Here is a 24152-nt window from a genome sequence, read left to right as displayed (position 1 = left end):
GGGTGCTACAGAAAAGGAAGATATAGGAGTAAAAGTCTGGAAAACAGACCGCTATTTATTAAGGATAAGGCAGAGTAAGATAAGTGATGCAAGGCTTTGAAGCATCAGGTGATTTACAGAGGTTTAAAGTAGGAAATATGATTTAATACCATGGGAGTACAAGGCTGGCATGGTTTTACTGTACTTGAAATAAAACAAAGGGGTAACACAGAAGGAAGTACATTTATTTAATTTCTAGTTTGGATGTATTCATGTGTGCATGCACAATAGTCCCTGAAGAACCAACATCAATACTGGAATTACAGGTGAGATGGTGAGATCCATAAAGTGATTTACTAGTAGAAAAAGCCTGTATTCTGTCTAGAATGCTTTTCACAACATTGAAGAACTTGTATGAGTGAGTTGTTTCACATTCTGTGTTACATAAATGGCCAGAAAAAGCCCAAACAAATAAGACAATAAATAAAACAGGAAAGGCTTAGAGACCAGATAATGAAAAGTTATTGCATTCTCTAGAAAAAGCAAAGATTCCTGCTAAAAAGCCAGAACTTCTCTTCTTTGGAACCATTCCTTATTGGTGACAGATCCACCTGGAATATTTCTTCTTGACTTATAAAAGATGATGTGCCAGAGGAAGGATGTCTCTGAAATTAGTCAAGTTCCAAACAAGTTATAGTGTCTTGTACTTGGGAAGAGCTTACAGCCTAGTCTTAAAAAGATCTGCTAAGATTCAGATGCAAAGTGATAATATGTCAAGCTCCTAAAACTCAATTATGGCTTATAAATGTCACTAAAAGAAAAGTGTGCACTGATTTGGTTAAAAAAATGCCACCACTTACTAATTTAACATCTTCTATTTCTGCTTTTTCCTTTGTAGACATTTTATTTCAATTATTCACCAAGGAAAGATCAGCTCTTAATTTTGTAGGCAATGAATGTTAACACTTTGGAAGGGAAAATTTGAAAATCTCTACAGATATTATCAGAAAAGATAAAAATAAACCAAAAATATATTATTCAAGACTGTATTTCTTTAATTATGAATTAGACAATTTCATACTACACTGCATTTGAGAGGTTTGGTTGGGTTTGGTTTTGAATAGGAAACTCACTGACTGTTCCTGTCACTTATTTCTCTGAAATCACTTAGTGTGGCCATAGTACTTCCTCATACCCATTTTTACCCATTCTCATTTCTAATGATCTCATCTGAATGTAGTTTTTTCTCTGATCAGTTTTCTGCTATGCGAGAGTTTAAAAGCATATAGGTATCTTCTCTTTCAATATTAAACTGTACACTGAGCTTTGTAAAGTCCTGTGAAGAGGTGATGGATAGTAGGCTTAATATACCTCAGGCATTTTTATTTTAAGCCCTGCATACATGCATACATACACTGATGATAAGTATGATTTTATTTTCAACTGAGAAAACTGCACTAAGCTCAATTCCATTGAAAAGATCTCTTTAATGACAACACAGTTATAAACCATGCATCCATTCCTATCAGTCTTCGAGCTTTAAAATTAATTCTATATATACACATATATATAGTAAATAGCTGTGGAAAATAAGCAAAGATCAATATATTCACTGAGGGAGTAAATAGATAAAATTTCATACAGGTGTGTGGTCTAACCCTGGCCAGCAGACACAGCCCCACACAGATGCTAGCTCACCCCTCCCCAGTGGGACAATGGAGAGAATCAGAAGGGTAAAAGCGAGAAAACTCATGGATTGAGATATAGTTTAATAGAAAGAGCAAAAGCCGTGCACACATGGAAAGCAAAACAAGGAACTTATTCAACACTTCCCATGGGCAGGCAGGTGTTCAGCCATCTACAGGAAAGCAGGATTCCATTCAACAGTGGAAAGACAAACACCATCACTCTGAATGTCCCCCCCACTTCCTCCTTCCTTCCCCCTCCACAGCTTTCCTTGCTCAGCATGGCACCATCATGGCGTGCAATATCCCTTTGGTCACTTAGTGTCAGCTGTCCCAGCTGTGGCTCCTCCCACCTTCCTGTGCCTCCTCAGCCTCTGGGGTGATGGGACGGTGTGATAATCAGGAAAGGTCTTGACGCTCGATAGCCAATACATTGCTGCGTTATTAATATTGGTCAAAAATCCAAAACACAGCACCACATAAAGTACTGTGAAGAAAATTAATTCTATCCCAGCCCAAAACAGCACAATAGAGAACTTAATTTGGTGCATGGGAGAGCTGTTAGAAGAAAATATGCAGTTCTAGCCTGGCCCCTCAGTAGCATCAGTCTTACTGACATCCTTAGCCAAGCTGGATATAGGGCATCAGAAGCACAGCTTCTCACACTTCATATGTGAGACACAATTCTTTGACCTTGGTTTGCAGAGAATTAAAAGTTCCAGTGTACACACATAGTTCATCCATGGGGACAGAAAGGAAAAGCAAACATGATGTGACAGACTATGTCATGTTGCTTAAGGTTATTATTGACCCTATGATGATAACCATGATACAGGAACCTTACTAGAAACTAAAAACATTACAAGCTTTCCTTTCAATAATCAGCTAGTAATACAGAATAATCTTTTATCTATTTTTTTCATCATTTTCTCTTACATAGTTTCATCAGACAGCATATGGCCTTAGCTGATTCACATAATTTTAGAGTACAGAGAAGGCCACTCTTGTTTTCAGTCTTTGACTGCCTTCTTTTAAAAAAATACATTCCTGTTCAGTGTGGATCTAGTTCATGTAAAAAAGGCACTGTCTTACTTTTATTATAAGGCATCATACCAAGTACTTCTGTGTGTTTCACTAAGCTATATAAAGTAAAAAAGATGTATGTTGTTAGTAAATGTATGCTATTGCATATATGCTGCAAAACCACTACTATAAATAGGACATTAATTCCAATGTAAATAATAAAATAAATCCAATAAATACAGTTGATTCAATTAAATCTCTAGTAGTTTATTTATTTGTATTTTTACTGGGCCTCATAATTAAAGAATCAGAGCCTGGTACTTGAAATGAATTTAGTGAAGAAATCAATGTTTGATATTAAATGTGCTAAAAAAGATTTGATTGCTTTTTGTAAAGAAAAGTGTACTCAGACCAAACAAGCTGTTCATTCTACATACTGTATGGCTCAGGTAAATATGCATAAAAGAAAAATTCAAGATCTGATCGTTTTTACAAAACCAGTCTCCAGCCTCTGAGTAGTTTTTCATTCTTCATTGCCTCAGAAAAGTATGAAAAAAGGAGCAGAAATCCATTAGCTGTTTCTTCAGTTCTTAAACTTCTCAGGAGAAAACTGGTTTCTTGTTTATACAGGTTAAGAGAGGGAAGAGAGCAGATATCTGTGTTCTATATTCACTGAATTCAACAATATGATCAATATAAAAATTTTTTAGACCAGTATTTACTGAAGCTGGAGATGGAGACTTTGGCTTAGGAATTGGGTTTGTTGCCCACGTATAAATGCATGGTGATACCACAGTATGTAATACTCCCTTCCTCCTTTCTTGTCCTTACTCCCACTGATTGCAAAGGTAAACCTGAGAATAGGAATAAATAAAGTAAGGGTTATGAACAGGGCTGTATTTCTCTCTGCTCCCAAAGTCTCTAGAAAGGATTAAGGCAGCTAAAGTTGTGTCAGCTGGCTCAAATGATCAGTTTCTGGATATTTGCTGCCCTTGTAAAGGCAGAGCTTCATCAGTTATGGGGTTACAGGAAGATGTCCTATAATATATATTTTAGCATTGCTTATTGTTGTGGAGAATTTGTAAAATTTTAAATGACAAAAACAATAAAAGTGGAATAAAAGGAAACAAAATGCATTAAAATACTCAGGAGGAAATTCAAACCTGTTCAAAATCCAATTTTTGAGCTGTTAATTTTTGCAATGTATATTCAGTGAAACCTTGTTAAAGCAGCATGAGGGACTCCTTGTGCATAACATGACAGCACTGAGATTACGTCCAGAGCAAAAGAGAGCTAGTAGCTGGCTTCAGATAGATGGGTGAAACTGAAATTTTCTGTGCCAGGAACAGTCAGAGAAGACAGTAGGAAAGCAAAGGATATGTTGAGGAAAAAGACTGCTATACTTCAGAAAAAGAACCAAGGGACAGAGAACTTTGAAGACAGATGTTCTGAATTATGGACAAAACAAACAAATCTGCTATTTGCTTCTTACTATACTCAGGAAAATAATGAGACATGTACTTCCATTAATTACCAAAAAAAACAGTGTCAGTGTCAGTTTATATTCCTTGTGAAAGTGTAAACAAACCTGAAGAAAGACTCACTAAATACTTAGATCACAGTAGAAATTAATCACAGATAATATAAGGAAAATTAACATATTAATGACTGCAAGTTTTCTGTGATAAGAGAAAAAAAAAGATTGATATTTTATGCAAGTATAGACAGTTAGAGAATTTTTTTTTTAATCTTTTAATATGAGAATGGCCATTCTTGAGATTGAGGATTACATGACCTACTAATTGGTAAATCTTCTAGTATGCTAAGTATACTATTCAATCAAATCATTTATATTTACAATTTAAAATATTGACTTAATTAGTGGATTAAAAAACTGTATACAATCTAAGAACGCACTTACAGGATATCTTTCAATGCAAAGAAAAAGTCAAAGGAAAAATGCATTCTTGTTGAAAATTGAACCTTTTAAAACAAACAGCCAAAAAAAAAGAGAAAGATCATGGTCTTAAAAAGCAGCATGCTTCCATACATAATGCCGTGAGATATTGCCTCACACAACCTTAATAAAACATGCTATATGACCATACTTCAGTCCTGTATGTAAACTACTGGTTGAGCTGATTATCAAATTCAAAGTATATGAAATGAAACACTCCCAGTCACACTGCAAAATTTAACTAAAAGTACATTCATGTCCTCTTGCTTTCTGCTTTGTATTTCTATTATATTTTAATAAAATATTAGTATGGATTGGGTTTGCATCACACCAGGGTTTGGTAGCAGGGAGCCTCCAGGGGTGGCTACTGTAAGAAGCTGCCAGAAGCTTCCCCTGCTGTCTGACAGGAACAATGTGAGCTGGTCCCAAGGCAGCCAAGGCAGAGCCCATCAGTGATAGGGGTAGCACCTCTGGGATAATGTTATTTAAGAAGGGTGAAAAAACCGCACTGCAATAGCAGCCAGAGAGAAGAGGGAGAATATCTGAGAGAAACAGCCCTGCAGACACCAAGGTCAGTGCAGAAGGATGGGGAGGAGGTGCTCTGTGTGCCGGAGCAGAGATTTCCCTGCAGGCCATGGTGCAGACCCTGTGACCCTGGCTGTGCTCCTCAGACTGTGGAAGTCCATAGTGGAACAGCAGGTATCCACTGGCAGCATGTGGAGGACCCCACACCAGAACAGATGGATACCTAAAGGAGGTGACAGTCCTGGCAGGACCTGTGGCCCCATGGATAAAGGAGCCCCTGCTGGAGAAGGTTTACTGGCAGGACTTGTGATCCCATGGGGGATCTATGCTGGAGCAGTCTGTTCCTGAAGGAATACACCCCATGGAAGGGACCCACGCATTCTGTGAGGAGTCCTTCTTCTGAAGAAGAAGGACAGGCAGAGACACATGATGAATTGATTGCAACCCCCATTCCTGGTCCCCCTGCATTGCTGGTGAAAGGAGAGGTAGAGAAAATAAGGAATGAAGGGGGGGGACGGTGTTTTAAGAGTTGGGTTCATTTCTCATTACCTTATTCTGATTTCATTGGTATTAAATTTTAATAGTATCCCCAAGTCAAGTCCACTTTGCCCATGATGGTAATCAGTGAGGAACCTCTCACTGTCGTTACCTCAGCCTACAAAACTTTCCTCATATTTTCTTTCTCCTGTCCTGATGAGGAGAGGAATGGTGGAGTGACTTTGGTGGGCACATGGCATCTGGGCACAGTCAACTCACTACATAGAGAAATTTAGATTCTTTCATAAAAAGGAATATTCAGGAATGGTCCATCAAAGTGTTTCATTTTATTACTTTCAACATTTTATCACAATATTTACCAGTGATGTTTTCCAAAACAAGATGTGGGCACAGCTGTGACTAAACGCTTCATCACAAATGATTTTGGATCCATCATCCTTTTTTTATAGATAAAGATGAATTCAATGCAGCAAAACTGGAATAAGCAGTTTATTGTTGCAACACTGATGTGCACAGTGACATAATATTCACTGGCTGTATCACTGGTCTTCAAAAATTCTCTATTGCATACTAAACGCCTCAGCCACACTGTGCTTTGTTTCATAGGTACTTAATATTTGGTACTTCTGAATAATGCATGTGAACAGCAGTAAACATGAAACCCACGGAAAATTATGGCAGAAAATGAGTTCGTGTTTGCTAATATCAAAATTAGATTTTATGTGGGTTCTATTTCATTTCCAAATATACCTTTATTCACAGTTATTTTTAATTGTATTTAGGGTAGAATAAATCCTATTTTCCAGATAAAATTGTTGTAATTACTGGTGAAAAGACCCTACATTTGTAACAGATGGGATACACATTTTATATACTTTACCTTCTTTGACAAAAATGCACTCTGTTGGTGCATTTAATGTGCAATTTCACCTTTTAATTATACAAATATAAGTTAAAAATATAAGTGCATGTTTTAGCCTCAACTTTAGGGTGTATGTTTAGTATTCACAAAACAAAAAGAGGCAAAGACGAGATGCTATGGAGAAGTAATGAAGAAAGTTTTGCAATGGTACTAAGCAAAACAAAAAGTCTCAAAGTGTAATTACTACATAACATTTTACTGGTGGGTCCAGTGAGAAGACTTATGTTCAGTCCATAGAACTGACCATTTGCTATTATTAGACCAATTTCATAGGTGTATTCAAGCCATTTGATTGTTTCAGCAAAAACTTTTGATAGAAGACGTTTAATCAAAAATAATAATAGGCAGATATGTGAGTTGTTGTTTTGCCTCATAGAAATCAACAGTTCAATAATCTGACACTTGACTAAATATCCTTTCTGGTTCCTCCCTACATATTTCTTGAGAAATTTGAAAGAAAGGACAGAATGCTCAGCTAGTGTTTCACGAAGATAGGTAAGAAGGCATAAATTTCAGTGTAAAAGACAGCCCCAATTTCCCCACCACCTGATGGTGCTCAATGTGCCTTTCTAATACTGTCCCTGCCCGGCTCCATGCGGTCCCGTGTGCCCCCACAGCCGCACGGGTGCGTTCAGTGTTACGGTCGGTAGCAAAGAGTCGAGAAGGGCATTTGTGTGCGTTCCGCCAGCAGCATTTATTGCTGCCACACCGTCGAAGGGTGCAGGGGCATACACCAACATGATCCCGCAGCTCACAGTTTTATCCGGGGGCGGGGAAAAGGCGGGACCAGGGAACGGGGGCCAATGGGGAGCTCTGGGGTAGTGACGAGGGGTAGAGGCTGACAGCCAACCGGGGAATCCAAACTGAAGTAACAGAACAGAACAATGCGTCCTGGGAAAAGCCTCTTTCACGGTGACCTCTAAGTCTCTGGCACCAGAGACTGTCGTACCAAGAGCTCTCTCTGTCCTCTGTGCCACAGGCTAACTGGCCACCACACCTTCCAAAGCCACGGCACAGAGATCAGGCTTTTATTCCTACGGTAACTTCTATGTTTTGATGATAAATTCTGTTCTTTCACTAAAGAGATGATTACTATTCTATACTTCTATTAGATGAGAAGCTATTGAGTATACTGAACAAGCTGAATAGATGTGCCGGATGTGGAAACACATCACTTATGACCAGTGGACAAAGGGAAAGCAGTAAACAAGGGTGTTTTGGATTTTAGAAAAGCTTTTGATATTATTTCTCACAGCGTTTTTGTGAATAAAATGTCCAGCATACAGTGAGAGATGCACACAGCCTGATGGGTGAACAACTGGCTGAAGGGTCAGACTCCAGGACTTAAAGTAAATGAGGTAACACCTCTCTGCTGACCAGTCACTAAAAGTGACATACTCTAAAACCTAGCTGATAAACCCGCTTGACCTCAAGACATGAGGTCTCTAAATATTAACTGAAAAAAAGGAAAATATTGATAATACATGGGATGGAATTTGCATTGTACAATGCTTGCGAGTAATATTTTTTCCACCTTTTCTAGCAGAAGACCCTGCACAACTTAAATTTCACAACAGCATTCTTCTGGTTGTCCATTTGATGACACTCACATTTGACAGTAGATTTCAGTGTCCCGTTGGAAAGCTTAAGTGCACACACTTTGCTTGCTTTCTTATGTAGGCACCCTGAGGGCAAACAATTAATTAATAGAGAGCTTGTTCAAAGCAAGTGCTTTTTAAAGTGCTTCTTCCTATTGTAATTCTTTATAGATTATCAATTTGAACCTTTTGGACCATCACAGTGTTACACAGTAACCTTCCTTCCTCTTCTCCCCTGTCACCAGCAAGTAGCATAGCTGTCAGATAAAATGTTCAAATTGTTCCTAAAATAAAATAAATCAAAATAAAATAAAGCATCCTTTTAGGTAGACCTTCTAGGGAAATATTTTCTGGCTGCCCTGTTTCTTTATCACCTAGGGAAAAACCTAGTTTCTAAAGGTAGTGATGGACTGCTCACTACAAGAATTTTTAAAGTAAAAAAAAAAAAAGAAAGAAAGAAAGAAAAAAAAGGAACCATGACACTGAAGTAGACAGATGATCTCAAACCTCTCTGCGATTAACTGGATACAGAACAAAATGAAATAGCAACCTAAGAAGACTATTTTTTCAAAGTGATTTATATAGTATATTAAACAGCAGGAAAATCCTTTCTAGAAAAATCCTTTGGAAAAAGAACATGTACTCATATTAGTGTCTGGTACTCCGCTGCAGCACATAAATATCCAAGGTGGCAAATACAGGACTAGGATTGCAATTAATGAAATTATGCCATAAAATAACGATTTCCTTTAATTCACAGTATGTAGTTGTTTACATTTATTTATTTAAAAAATAAAAAAATGTTGCAGAATCTCATTCTCTCTCCGGATTAAGACCCTGTGACTTTTAGGATGCTCACAGCAATACCTTCTCAGGTGCAATCTATCAGATACTGCATCTGATAATACTCATGCCCTTCTCCCCTGTCATCAGTCTTTACTGTTTGTAAGCGAGTGCTACAGTGGCATCTTCTGGCATACAGAAGAATTAATTGCCTTCTTGCTGTGACAGAACATTGCTATTTAAAAAGGTAAGTTAAGAAACAAGACTAAAGAACTGAGATAAAAAGCACCTGCTGTTCTTCAATTATTCTGTTTAGAGCAATTGAAACAGTAATGAATGGTGAGAAATTAAAATCCACTTCTTTGCTAAGTGGCCATTTGGACATAAGATTTTATGTGTGAGGCAACTGCTTCTAAGGCTATTAGTATCCTACATAATGACTTACAATTATGTCAGTTGACATAAAATGACAAATGGTAGTTAATTAGAAAAAGGAAGGAGCAATAAAAAAGGAAGAAAAAAGGCAATTGATAGTACTAGATAGCACTAACTAGAAGAGAAATAAAATCTGATTGTTCTCTTTTTGAATCCATATCTAAACATTTTCTTTTACATTTTATGACTTACATTTCTTAGAAATTGCTACACAGTAAAATAAATTAATGTTTATGGATTTGGGGATGATGAGAGTTGTTAATGAACTGAATATTACATTTGAAATTTTACTAGAAAACTACTTTATAACTTCATAAAAATGTTACTGAGCTCATAGTTTTTAATCACAATCTTTTTAATTATATATCATATTTTTCTTTTCTACGATATATTCTATGTTATTATGCATCACAAATCTTGCTCAGTGCATTCAAATAAGAAGTGAATCTTGAGAAGCAGAAGCAACAACCTTCTCAGTCTTCTTGTAAGAGCCTTAAAGGGCACACAGGTTCTGAACACAGGTCATGAGAAGTTACATTTTTTTCTAGAATCTATTGAATTTTCCCCTTTTTTTGTGGAAGTTGTTAATACCGGTATCAATCATGGAGCCATTTTTCACAACGTAAAGCTACTGGGATTTTGGTAGCTGGTGACTGTCTCAAAGGACCTAATCCTGAATCTATCAAAATACTTGGCACAGGAACGGGAGCAGCTGAAGTCCTCAGAGTACATAAGCAGATCTACAAGCAAACACTTGGTAAAGTAGTGCAGACAGAACTGTAGAAAAACTAACAGATTTTGCCCTCTGACAGGCCAAACCACTGCATGTGTGTGCAGCAGTAGACTCTCAGCTGAGTCCACAGGACTAGCCAGACAGCTGGCTTATGACAACAGAGTGATTAAGTTCTGCCTGTCCCCTTGGCCCTACTTCCAAAAGTGATTTCCTCTTGGAAAAGAGGACTCACCTGTGGCATCTGACACACTAGTGCCCAGTGTGCAATTACACTGGGTTTATGTGCCCCGGCACTGGCAGTAGGGATGGCACCTGTGAGGAGAGACTGGGATGCCCCATGTGTGACACAAGCATTTTCAGCAGGATTCAGCTTAGCCCCACCAGTCAGGACTGGGGTGCCTCAGGGAAAATGTATTCAAGAAAGGGCAAAATTGCGAGTCACTGAGAAAGAGGAGGTAAGGGTGGTGGAAGTGAGAGAAACTGAGAGAAACAACCTTGTGAACACCAAGGTGAGAGAAGGAGAGGGAAGAGGTGCTCCAGGCACCACAGCAGAGACTCCCCTGCAGCACCTAGAGAGGAGCTGATAACCACACGGCAGCCTGTAAAAGACTCCATGTTGGCACAGGTGGATGTGCCCTGAAGGAAGCTGCAGCTTTTGGAGAAGACCCACACTGGAGCAGGGAAGGAAATGTGGGGAGGAATGGCCGCAGAAAGGAACTGTTACAAACTGGCTTCAATCCCCACTCCTTGTCACCCCTGCACCACTCGGTGTCAGAAGGAGGCAAAGGAGCTTGGAATGAAGCAGTGAAGTAGATTGAAAAGAAGTGGGTGATGGGGGTGAAGTTGTTTGGTTTCTACCATCTGACTCTATTTTAAGTGGAAAGAAATTAACTTTCTTAAAGTTGAGTCTTTTCATTTTTGTGATGTTAATTGGTAAGTGATCATCCTGATTTTATCTTGACACAACAAAACTTTTGTCTTATTGCACTTTTTTTACTATTTGTTGAGGACAGGGAGTTAGAGAACAGCTGAGTGGCTATCTGGCAACCAACCAAATCAACCCACCACATCTATATTAATATACAGCAGAAGCACATTCAGTTTGCCTTGAAGTTTTGGTCTGTATTAAACAGCCTCATTTGTGGTTCAACTATAGTGGCTAGAAGAAATACAGCTCCAGAGGATGGGCAAAGTGGGTAGCAGAGACCACCTTCTCAGCTAAATTAATTTGCAAATGATAGTCAGTACTCTTAGTTTGCCTATATTTGAGGTGTGTCTAGGTGTCTTATATGTCTAAGTCTTGGAACTACCAGAGATAAGCAAATTGTAACCTGGAAACAAACCTATTCAAGTTCCTTATTTTCTTCATTTAAAGATATGAGCAAGCATTTTCAGTTATTGAATACAAAATCCCTGATGTGCACCTTTAATTTGCAAACCCTTAACAAAATAAATGTTTTAATAAATCTCAAGGTCTTCTGCAAGTCACAATGTATGATCAATATTTTTGTCTATAACTAGCTTTTGCTGAACAATTTTGTTAGGAAATAACTAATAGTCTCTTCCTTTTTTTTTTTTTTTTTGCTAATGACAGTGCTTCTATATGTAAGGCAACGACACAATATGTAGTAAACTATTATTTTGCAGCTATTTAGCTCATATGTAGCTCCTTCCTTTTAGAACAACTGCCATATTCTGGTTTTGCTCCCTGGCATTTCAGAAATAGTGTTTTTTAACAGCTAGCTGTCTCCATTCTAGCAACTGACATATTTTCCAAATGTCACTGTTACAATCCATAAGATTCTCTTAAGACTACTGTACTTTCTACATCATTATCAGCTGTGCAAGTGCCACAAACTGTGTTTCTCACATCCCAAAGCTGGTCACAGGATCTACTCTTTGGCCCTGGAGATGGAGACTTACATGTATGAGCATTTCTATTTAAGACTATGAACATTGGGAAAAAAACTGAAAATGGTGGAAGAGACACAGTAAAGATAGTATACAAGCACATTTCTGCATTTCTCTCTTACATCCTTCTCTATTCAGACTTGTTCTCATTCACACATCTCAATCAAACATTTTCCTCAAAAAAATCCTCTCTTCAGTAGTTTCTTATTCTTAGACATTTTATTTCATCCTATCCCTGTTCTCAAGGCTATATTTTTGCTTCTCCAGGCTAGGTCTCAGGGACATTTTGGCCCTGAATTAAAATTACATTGATTGAATCATGTCCGTAGTGCTTAGGGCATTAGTGATCACAGAATCACAGAATCATAGAATCACTATGTTGGAAGAGACCTTCAAGATCACCGAGTCCAACCCATGCCCTAACACCACCTCAACTAAACCATGGCACTGAGTGCTACATCCAATCTTTTTTTAAGCACATCCAGGGACAATGACTCCACCATCTCCCCAGGCAGACAATTCCAAAACTTTATCACTCTTTCAGTAAAAAACCTCTTCCTGAAATCCAACCTGAATTTCCCTTGGAGCAGCTTGAGACCGTGTCCTCTTGTTCTGTCAGTTGTTGCCTGGAAAAAGAGACCAAACCCCAACTGACTACAACCACCCTTCAGGAAGCTGTAGAGAGCGATAAGGTCACCTCTGAGTCTCCTTTTGTCCAGGCTAAACACCCCCAGCTCCCTCAGTTGTTCCTCATAGTGCTTGTGTTCCAAGCCCTTCACCAGCCTCTTTGCCCTTCTCTGAACGTGCTCAAGCGCCTCAACGTCCTTCCTGAACTGAGGGGCCCAGAGCTGGACACAGCACTCGAGGTGTGGCCTCACCAGTGCTGAGTACAGGGGAAGAATGACCTCCCTGCTCCTGCTGGCCACACTATTCCTGATACAGGCCAGGATGCCATTGGCCTTCTTGGCCACCAGGGCACACTGCTGGCTCATGTTCAGCCAGCTATCGACTGGTACCCCCAGGTCTCTTTCTGCCTGGGCACTGTCCAGCCACACCATCCCCAGCCTATAATGCTGCAGGGGATTATTGTGGCCAAAATGCAGTACCTGGCACCTGGACTTGTTAAACTTCACCTTATCGTACTCTGCCCATCTATCCAACTGTTCCAGGTCTCTTTGCAGAGCCCTCCTACCTTCCAACAGATCAACACATGCTCCCAGCTTAGTGTCATCTGAAAATTTACTAATGAAGGACTCAATTCCCTCATCCATGTCATCAATAAAAATATTGAACAGAACTGGCCCCAGGACACACCCCTGTGGGACACCACTGGTGGCTGTCTGCCAACTGGATGCAGCTCCATTCACCACCACTCTCTGGGCCTGGCCATCCAGCCAGTTCTTAACCCAGTGAAGAATGCTCCTATGCAAGCCATGTGCTGCCAGCTTTTCCCGTTTACTGTGAGAAACAGTGTCAAAGGCCTTGCTGAAGTCCAAATAGACAACATCGACAGCCCTTCCTGCATCTACCAGGTGGGTCACCTGGTCATAAAAGGACATCAGTTTGGTGCTGGCTGGGTCTGATCCCCCGGCCATCCTGCAGGTGCTGTGTGATAATAAAAAAACAAGGGTTTCATGCCCTTTCTAGAAATCTGACCTATCTTTCCATATGATCTCTCCATGTTTGTAACAAGCCCGAATCATATGCCTGTATGAGGAATGTAGCAGCTATTCAGGAGGCCCTTGACTTCAGCTTGTGCTGTAAAAGCAGTTGCCTGGGGATGACTGCAGGCAGTAGGAACTTGAGAAAGGAATCCAAATGAGAGAAAAGATCCATGTTTCAGAAACGTAATGGACTCGACATAAAAAATGCTAGTGACTACATGGTTACACAAAGGATGCTTTGATGAAGTCTGTGCCTATTAAGCTGTGGCATAACCCTCTCTTTCTGCAACTGGGTATATCACAATGAAGTGGGAGATTTACCCTTCCTTAAGCACATCTACTGGCCTTGAGAAGTGTCTGCTTAATGGGGCTCTAAGTAAGGAAATAACTCATGTTAAACATATCTAACCTCACTGCTACTGCCCAATATCTGGAAAAAATTGTTCTAGTTAGCCAACATTTGAAAACTCAACAACTGGAATGTATGTCCAGATTAATTTATCTAAATATAGGTATCTAGAGTGTAAAATCTGAGCTAGCTTCTGCTACAGTCACTGGAAACAGAGTTCATACAGTCAAAATAAACCAGTGAGCACATACAGAAACAGACTCCTAAAATGATCTGCTAAAATGATAGTGTGTCTAAGCAACAGTCCCACCCCTCCAATTAGGTGTATGCTCTAGTTTTTGCCTAGCAAAAAAATTTTTCATACATTTCATTCCAGAAACTTAAAATCAGTACTTGTGCCTATTATCAGACTACTTCTACTAACGAGTCATCACATTCCTAAATCAGATTGGAATTATACCGGTGCCTAACTGCTTCCCTTCAAAAGAACAAAAGAAAAGGAAAGTCCACTTGCTGCCTTCCAGATACATTATTTTACAGAATACAGGTCATAACTGAGTATTTTAGAATAGTTTCACTCTTTTTTACAGAACTTCTGATGATTTATATAAGTGTGCATATATATAAATTCACACAAGTTTTGCATATTTTAAGAACTAGATCTTTCTTAGGGTTGTATGTCACTCAATATATTGTTTTTTGGGGAAAAAAAGAGTGCTAAGTTTCTGTAACAAACAGGAATTAAGTGATTCTCTTTTATCTAAAAGTTAGCAAATAGTTTGAGCATGAATTACTGAGAAACAGATTAGTCAAGGCATTGGAGTTGTAATCATTAATAGTGGAAGACGCAAATATGAAACTAATCTAATTTAAGTCTCTGCACATGTTGCAAAGGGAACTCTCAGGAGATCACACACACTTTGATTTTTTAAAAGAATATAATAAAGATTGGAGATGCATGACAGGCTGAAGAGCTACCTTTGACTATAAACCACCTTTGAGTCAATCAAAGTGTGACATTTATCATGGTTACTCTCTGTTTAAGAAATAGAAAGATAACAGTCTGATATGATTCAAAACTTTGAAAAAGGACCGATTCTTTCATAAGTAGATTTAAAAAGTGTTTTACAGTTCCTTTTTGATTCAGTGAAATAAGTCTTTTTTTATGTAATGGCTATGAAAGTTTTGGTTTGTTGTAGTTTGACATTTATTTTTGTGGTTAAAATCCAAAAGGAGAAACACATCAAAGAGATACCATTTGTATAACGAAACACACCATGGGATTCACAGACATTCCCAATTCTTTTTGCACCAGTAACCATTTTCTCCATCACAGATGATGGAAAACAGGAACGATTTCTTCTCCCAGAAAACCACACCTTTCAGACAGCATGAATTCTGTTTTACAGGTCTTATTAGCTGTATTTGCAAGTACCCATCTATTTTTTATTGTAAGAAGTCAAGAGTGACACTGACAATAAGACTGTGATATACATTGGAAGATATTTAACCCTTATCTAAAAATAAAATCAAAATTAAATCAGAACCAGAGTGAAAGCAAAAGGACCTAACTTAGGGATAACTTAGATATCTGTACTTGAGCTACTGAAGCTTGTCCCTTTACAATCAGTTGAAAGAAGTAAGGATTGTAGGGCAAAATTCTTCTCATCTTAACAGACATGCTTAATGTAGGCCTAATAAACTGTGCCCTCATGTGTTTACTCATTTTCAGTGATACATGTCTATTTCTTTACCGTAACTGTTAAAGAAGTCTAAATTTTTTAGCTCCTGAAGAAAAATTCTGTCTCTGTGTCTATCATTATTAAAGTAGGATTGCATTCTAAGGAGAAAAAAGAAATACACAGTAGGCTATAGCTGTCCTCCAACATTCATGTTTAGAGTTTGGATGGTAACAGGTAGAGCTTTTACTGGAAACTTGAAGTAGCTAATCTGATCATTTTAAGGAATTGTTACTAGAATATGATAATAGTTTCAAACTACATAGAGGTTAGTTTTATATTTTCTCTCACTCAAAGAAATAAAACTAGTTAATTTCTACCAAAAAAAAAAAAAAAAAAGGCAACTCATTTTGAGGCTTTTTGTCAGTAGAGTACAAGTAAACTGGAAGAGCAAAAGAATCATCTAAAGTGGATAATAAAAGCTATCACAGACAGTATGGGAAATGGAACATCAAGACTGAGATGCTGCTCTTCCCCTCCCACTGCCAAAAAAAACTTAAAACATGGACAGATTTAAAAAGAAAACCTCAAAATTATGAAGAATTTCCTATAGAAAGATCTCCTTGGCATAATAAAACCACTCCTAAGGGCAACTGGAGATGAAAGTGACTATTCAGAAGGTCTGTTCTCCTCACATCCTTAACACATTATTAAGAAACGCATTTCAAAGAACATATTAAAGAATAACAAATATTTATTTATTGAATTATAATCAATGAATAATCAGAAATTATTAAAATTTAATAGTGACATTGATTCAATGAAATATAAAATAAAAGGCTCCAAATTTCTGGTAACTTCAGAACTGGTGATATTATTATAAGGTAATGCCTTTAAAAATACAATTAGAATTTTTTAACTTCAACGAAACTTATTATATGGTCTCTCTGAAAAAGACAATCTCATCTGAAGTCAGTGAAATGATGCCTACTCAGAAAGAATTCAATCAGAACTAATTTCAAACCTATTACCCTTATTATTTTCCAATTAACCATACTTTGCATTGACTAGAAGTGTATTTTTACTTGGTTTTGCATATATCAGATGCACATGAAAAAATAAATATAACCTAATATAGAGTAGAGGTTTTATTGTCTTGTATAAAAGAAAATACATGAAGGCACAGTTATCTTTTTTAAGAGTTGTTCCCTTGATGAAATTTTCCAAGTTCTTGTCTGTTAATGGGATGAATCATAAACCTTTAAAAGTTTCTTTGGTAAAAAAAGGCTAAAAGAGGTAAATTCAGGTCAGACACAAGTGAAGTGATTATTCTGGTTTTAGTCTATATGCTAGCTGAATGGCTTTAAACACAGCTGTAGAGACTTAGCCTGATTGTTATCTTCTAGTTTTTCCTACTCTATCCAAATAACTAAACAGTCTTTGCACCAGAGAGAGACAGACCTATGATAGGTAAAGGTAGGAAACAATGTACTTGGGATTGTATGGTGTTTTTTGAAGGATTAGTCTTAATCAATTTTCTACTGGCTCATTTGTGGGATTGGATTGGTAAATAACACAACTTCTGTGGTATCACATAAACCATTTGCATTTATACTCACATTTTATACTGTGTTTGTGGAATGGATATGATTAACCATTTCTTGCTTAGCTAGAAGAACTGGCATTTAGTGATGGTGCTCGATGCATTTCATAGAATTGAATGCCGGCTTTTTTTAACCTTACAAATTTATCAAGAAACAGTTTGTATTCCCCATCTCAAAATTCTGTTTATAGCTGGTGGTTTGTCTTTGAGACATATCTGAAAGATCCTTGTAGAGGAGGAGTGGGAAATGAGGGAATCACAAAAAAATCCATCCCATTTTGAAAGAGGAATTACAGCCCTGCCTTATGTAGGGCAAAAACTTCCATGTAGAAGGTGTTTTTACTCTCCACCTTCCTTAAGAGTACCATTCAGAATTAAATCTTAAGAGTCCACAGTAGGAAACTTGACATATTATTCACTGTCAGCTCAATTTGAGCAAGGACTGTCTCTGTACTTGGCTTTCTGTAACTCTGTAATTGCTTCTGTGCTTTTTGGCATAAAATTAGGTGAAATAAGGAAATGCTGTATTAGTTCTTCATTCAGTATGTAGCCTGTTGATTGAAACAGCTTAAAAGCATTTTCATATCTGGAAGACCAATCACAAGAATTCGGGTTTTTTTCCCCTCTTTCTATCCAAGGAAATAGCCTGAAGGATGTCCATGCTGGTGAAAAGTTAGAAGGAAATGCCTAAATCCATGGAGAGGTGTTATTTGGAGCCTTAGTATTCTCCAGGCCGATAAATTACTCTTTTAATAATCCATTACCACATAAAGTGTTTATCTCCACCAAGATACCAACTTTATTCTGATGTACAGCATATCAGTTCAGATGATACACAACCTGCATGATACCTTGAAGACACAATGCCATATTCTGTATTTCTCTGTTTATTCCAAAAAGGAGCTCTCGAAGACCTGTGGTCTTCACAGCAGAATCTGGAGCAGAGAAGGACATGCTGGAGTATATCCTCTGTGCTCAAGTTTGGAAGGCATAAAGCAGTAGGCAGGAGGGGTTTTTTGGAAGTTTTTAAAAACTAGGAAGTAATAAATCAGAATTTGTTAACCAGGCAGATCCTGTACAATAGCACTTTTGTAAGAGTGGCATGGCTTGTCTTCATTCTACTGCTGTGGAAATAAAAAAACATTCAGGACATTCTTTATCCTGATAAATAGCTATAACACCTTTTATCTTATTCATTCTCCTCAGGAAATATAAAAGAATGGATGAGAAAGCAATAAACGTTAGTACTTTGCCGGAAGTTTGTTTCTTTATTGGTAACTGTGAGTGCAAATATTTATACACTTGTTCAATGAAATAATACATGCAGTAAAAGGCTCCAGATTTCCGGTAACTTCAGAATTAGTAGTATTATTATAAGGTAATTTCCAGCAAAATATAACCCCATGTAATTAATGGAGGTCATTTGTAATAATTGCACTGCTCTGATGTGCTGTTTTAGACCAGTGAGTGTGCTCATTAAACGCTATAGGATAACTTAAAACCTTTGAAGAGCAATTGTGCTTCTTTGTTTGTGTTTTGGTAGCCTCTGTCATAAAAATCTTCATGTGGATGTAACATGTTAATACAAGGCAAAAAATACACTATTGCAAAATATGAAGTTTTATATTATCTGACTTTATTTCTGTCTCTGTGTAAACTCTCTCAGCAAATTTTACATAACCATTTCCCTTATTTGTTTTTCAATTAACAATCCAACCTGACAGTATAGTTTCAATCCATTACTCAGGTTAAATTCATCACTCAAGAAGTAAAAATGTTGACTTATGAGAAAACATTTTGTTAACAGAGAGAGCTGATACTCTTTAAATAGAAAAGAAACAAAAAATTGAAATATCATCTTTTATTTTTTTCCAATGCATAATATCGTTATGCAGGTCACACCTTTTTGCAAAATACTGCATAAGAAAGATGTCTTGTAACTTTTCTTAGTTTTTACAAGGCATTTTAAATGTAATTATTTTGTTTTTTCTTTCACTGCTTGTATTGGTTCTGGCTGAGCTGGAGTTCATTTTCCCATAGCAGCCCCCACAGTGCCGTGCAGTTTGTTGGCACCTGACATCTAGCCAGGGTCAAGCCACCACTGTGCTTCATATTGTTATACATCCTGCAACTTTACCTGTACAAACTTCATTGGCTGGTGAAGGTCTGTGCTTAGGAATCCAAAAGTGGTTTTGGGATTTTTTTTGGTGGAAATTGCTGGAACTTGTTCATCCTTTCGCTTTCTTTATGCTTCAGTAATTTGTATCATTATGTATTTTCGTGCCAACACTTGATCATGCACACAGAAAAATCTTTGAACTTCATATGTGTTGACAATATGTATCTTCTTGCTGGAAGAAAATACTAATTCTGGAAATGCAAATTTTTTACGGGAATGAACTAATTGCAATAAATCTTTTTCTTCAAAAGATTTTCAGCCCCACAAAAGACAAGGATAAGAGAGAAAAGAGCTCAGATTATGACAGTCTTTAGCTGAAAAGGAAGGGTGAGATTCTTCTAGTCTTCCAATTAGCAATAGCCTATGAGAATGTTGTTGTTAAAAGTGAGTGTAATATTTAGACCAAGGGTGACATTCACAGCAAGAACTTTTATTTTTCTTATTCACTTTTAATAGAATTGAGATGTTCTGAACTGAGTGAACTATGACCAGTGAAGTCACGTAGCCCTTCCAAAGACACCTGAATAACACCTCACATTAACATTCCGAATTAGGAAGAATACTCTTGTGTGTAAATAAAACCTGAAATCCTACTCAGACATAAGGGATGTCTTACTTTACTGAGGTAACAGAATGCAGATGAGAGTTTAAAAGAATTTAACAGATGGCAAACATCATAATGGAGATTTTATTGCCAGCTTTAAGTAGTTTTGGTCCCAGAATATGCCACCAGAATCAGATTTAACAATGAGAAAGGCAACTATACTGAAGTGGGTGAAGGAGCAGAAAGAGGAGAAATTATGTTTGAGACTTGAGAACGCATTATAATGTCACACAAGACATAGACTGGTTTATTTATATAGAGATCACAACATAAAGCATTTTCCAAGCTATTTTACCCCTATAGCATAATTTGAAAAAGAAAATAATAATCTACAGATTAAGAAGCCTGAGAAATAAAATATTTCAGAGACTTCTTTCTTCAAAGAGGAAGAATATTAGGTGAGATAAAAATTTTAAAAAGTTAGAGACAAGGTCTGCCCATATATATCTTAAGCACAAAGACATGTCTGCATATTTGAGCCCTGAACTAGATCTCTGGCTGCAGTAAAGAAACATGTGTGTTGCATGTTAAAATGAGCAAGGAAAGACAAACTAGTGATAGAGCACTTTTCAGAGAATCAGTGGTCTTGCTAAAAGTACTATGAGAATTTTGATAGATGGTATTGAGAACCTCAGTGGAATGATATTGGGATTAGTCCTTCCTCACAGAGCTATTTGGAAACAGATTCAAATCAATATGTAGGTGATAAGTATTTGTTGTTATTACTGCTGCATTCTGCAGAGGGTTTTGAAGAGGTAATTCATTGTGACGCGTGAAATAGTCCTGTGGGAGCTCCTGGGTTAGAGGAGAATAAAACCAGCAAATGAAGTGCCAAGACTTTATACTACTGTTTATTTTATATATTTAAAGTTCACTATCCTTTCTAGTACAATTTCTTCAAATAACTGCACTGATTTACCATATTTTAAAAGTACTTAGAGCAAACCAGTCAGCACAACTGTAGTGATTGGAAACATTGAATATAATGTAATAATTGACTCTTTGATAGTAAAACTAGATTTTTTCAAAACACAACTTATTTTAAACACTTTTGTAATGCAAAGCTATCACTTCTGAGTTACAAATACCAAAAGTCATAATTGGCTTTCTAAAGCCTAAAGGCTGTCAACACACATTTGTCTTCAGCACTAAATGAAATAAATTCTATCTCTAGCACTGTGTGTGGAAACAAGTAATCTTTCACTTCACAAGCTATGTGTACACATAAAATAGGTACAAGTTTGTTTTGGAAGAAGTACATCACCTCCCTTCCTCCCTGTTCCTTCTGGCTCTGAGTATCAGACACATGTTCAAAAGGCAAGGATATGGCATGAAAAAAGAAGGCGGATGTGTCTTTACGCTTTATTTTTATACACAGCAACATACAAAAAAGGGCTGGTTCCATATCATACTTTAATATCTTATGAGGATCGTTAAGTTGCTGCACACAGGATCATCTCCTTGTTGAAAATGTCTGCAGAAGTTACCAAAAAATGAGCCTGGGCTATGAATAGGCTGTGACTAGACTCTACTATAGAAAAAACTATGCAGCAATCCCCCTTTCTTTCCTGGTTGGTTATGAGAGAAAGAAAAGTTGTCCAGAAGTAAAAGAATCCAGAAAGTTTTCTTGATAAAGGAAAATAATACCAACTGTATGACCCATAGAGAAGCTAATGCTGAGGATCAAATAAACTGTGGTCAACTTGTAGGCTTAGCTGACAGTCAGACATATTTTCAAGGAGCTGTAAGCAACATCTTCACCGTGAATGTAATATTTCAGTTTAAAAATGAGGAGTTTAAAATCTGACTTAGCTTTTAATTAATACCAGTCACCCAAAGATAATTACACAAAATTATATATGTTGCATAAATATATGTAAAATATATCTATTAAAAATCAGCCTAAATTCTTATTATGTTTATATTTTTTTCAGTTCTAGTTCTCACATAAAATCTTAAATCTTGAGACGATCATTTTTTTTCTTACTAAAATATATTGGTTTTCACTTTAAATTCCCCCAGTCCTACTCATATATCACTGTGATGCAATAGAAAAATTTTTCAAGAACCTGTTTCATTTATCTTAAACATGCACTTAAACATATACTTAAAGATACAAGTAATTTCTGAAAAAAAAATATGTTCTTGACCTATATTGTAACAAAAAATCTACAAAATTGAGTATTTTAACAGTTCTGTTGGATAGTCCATATCTGAGGCCCCAGAACAAAGTAGGACTCTTTCTGGTATATGTTAAAGACAACTTTTAAGGTGAATTCCAAATAAGAAATGCATGCCAGCATAAATGTTCAAGATTTATGCAGAAGTCAAAATATAGAACAGTATGGATTCATATTTTTGTTCTATAATATCTTAGAAAAAGTTCAAATGAAACAGAATTACATGCAAATTTCACTATCTCTAACACATAGCTTACAATTCTAGCAATTTAGAAGATGTAGTATAAAGAGAATATAAATGCTGATTATAATTTTGACATTTTGAAAAGATTACACTAAATATACCAATATGAAGAAAATTCTAATGCAGCAGAAGATAGTGAAATAAAATATACTGTTCTTGAAATTCTTTCATCATTTAATACATCCTTAATAGCTCTAGTCACATTCTAAGACTATTTTACAGTCCTTCAATACCACAGAGTGTCATTATCAAATAGATATAATATATATAGTATTCCAAAGAACATCTGGTTTTAAATGTTTGAACTCCTAACTTCTTTTTCCAAAGTTATACCTCCAAGGGCACTCTCAGGAAGTAAGTGTCCAAACTTTTTTGGATATTGCTCAAAATCCCATCTAGACTTCTTGTAGAACTTGAAAATGTATGGACTAAGTGTCAATGCAAGAGGATCCTAGGCTGATTCCAAACTGACTTGTTAAGGCATGCCCTCAGTCTCATTTTTCCACCAGTTCAAAAGGAAATGGGCAACTACAGCTTCTCCACAGACACATTTTTAAATTGCCTCTTTACTGTCAAGTCAAAAAGGACCTGGGGTTCGCATCTAAGCCTGAAAACATGCATCACCCTCAAATTCAGTGAATATACATAATGTGAAATGCAAAAATGCAGTTTAGATGAAAGAATTCATCTATTGCCACCATCTCTGCCTATATTTCTACACTGGGAAGGGAAATAAGATATGCAGACAGATGTCCTGATTCAGAGAAGTAATTAGCTTACCTTGCTCATGGTTGGAGTTCTATGCCATTCAAGTGCACAAGCACAGGTTTTTTAAATGAAAATAGTTACAGATGTGTTTCAGAGAATAAATCAAACAAAACTAAAATGCAACCAAACAAAACCCCAAACTACATAAAAACAAAACAGTAAGAAAAATAGAAAGATGTATAAGAACCAGTAGTGGCATTATTCTTGAGTGTTTTAGTACATTGTTTCCAATAGTTCTCTATGAAATGCAGCTACCAGCACTAAACCTCATGTTCTGTCATAGTTCCATTAAAAATTAGTACAGTTTCTCTTTTTAGCTGCCAAATCTCTTATGTTAATGCAATAACTCACAGGGACATGTCACTTTACACCTATTACTTTACTAAAATACTGGTTTAAGTCTATATTATGCCAAGTATATTTTAAAATGTGTTATGATGAAACTGATACTCATATTGATACCATGCTCAGTTGCAGGCCTATTCCTGTAAATCTTGGAAACATTACACAGACAACTTTTCACACCTTTTCCAAGATCATTCAGTGGTATATATTAGTGTAAAATATGCCAACTCATTGTTTAAATGCATGAAGGAAACAATCATGGACTTACAGTCTGTAATTTTCAGGACTCTTTTGAATTCTCCACTTCCAGATCCTCCACAACCATCTTCATCGTCACAATCACCACTGATTTGTTCATCTACACCTCCACCACTGCCTGTTTGTTGGAGATCCCATTTGTCATATTTTGGAAATGATTTGCCCTGTAACAGCTGAAGAGAAGATATAGTATGCAAGTTAACAGTACATATAGAGAGCTTCAGTGACTA

At 36.9% G+C, this 24152-nt stretch overlaps 1 protein-coding gene across 5 annotated transcripts in view; it reads right to left on the bottom strand.

Annotated features, from left to right (window-relative positions):
* GPC5 (glypican 5) overlaps positions 1 to 24152 on the bottom strand; it is a 626060-nt gene that overhangs the window by 272446 nt on the left and 329462 nt on the right. For all 5 annotated transcript variants that reach the window (XM_032100028.1, XM_032100031.1, XM_032100033.1 and 2 more), the window contains one exon: positions 23933 to 24095. In XM_032100028.1, the coding sequence (XP_031955919.1) occupies positions 23933 to 24095 (163 nt within the window). The remainder of the gene's footprint in view (positions 1 to 23932; positions 24096 to 24152) is intronic.

The sequence above is a fragment of the Corvus moneduloides genome, chromosome 2, assembly GCF_009650955.1.
Source record: "Corvus moneduloides isolate bCorMon1 chromosome 2, bCorMon1.pri, whole genome shotgun sequence".
NCBI classification, from domain to species: domain Eukaryota; kingdom Metazoa; phylum Chordata; class Aves; order Passeriformes; family Corvidae; genus Corvus; species Corvus moneduloides.
The sequence above is the reverse complement of the archived record's forward strand: the minus strand, read 5'-3'. Positions and strand labels throughout refer to the sequence as shown.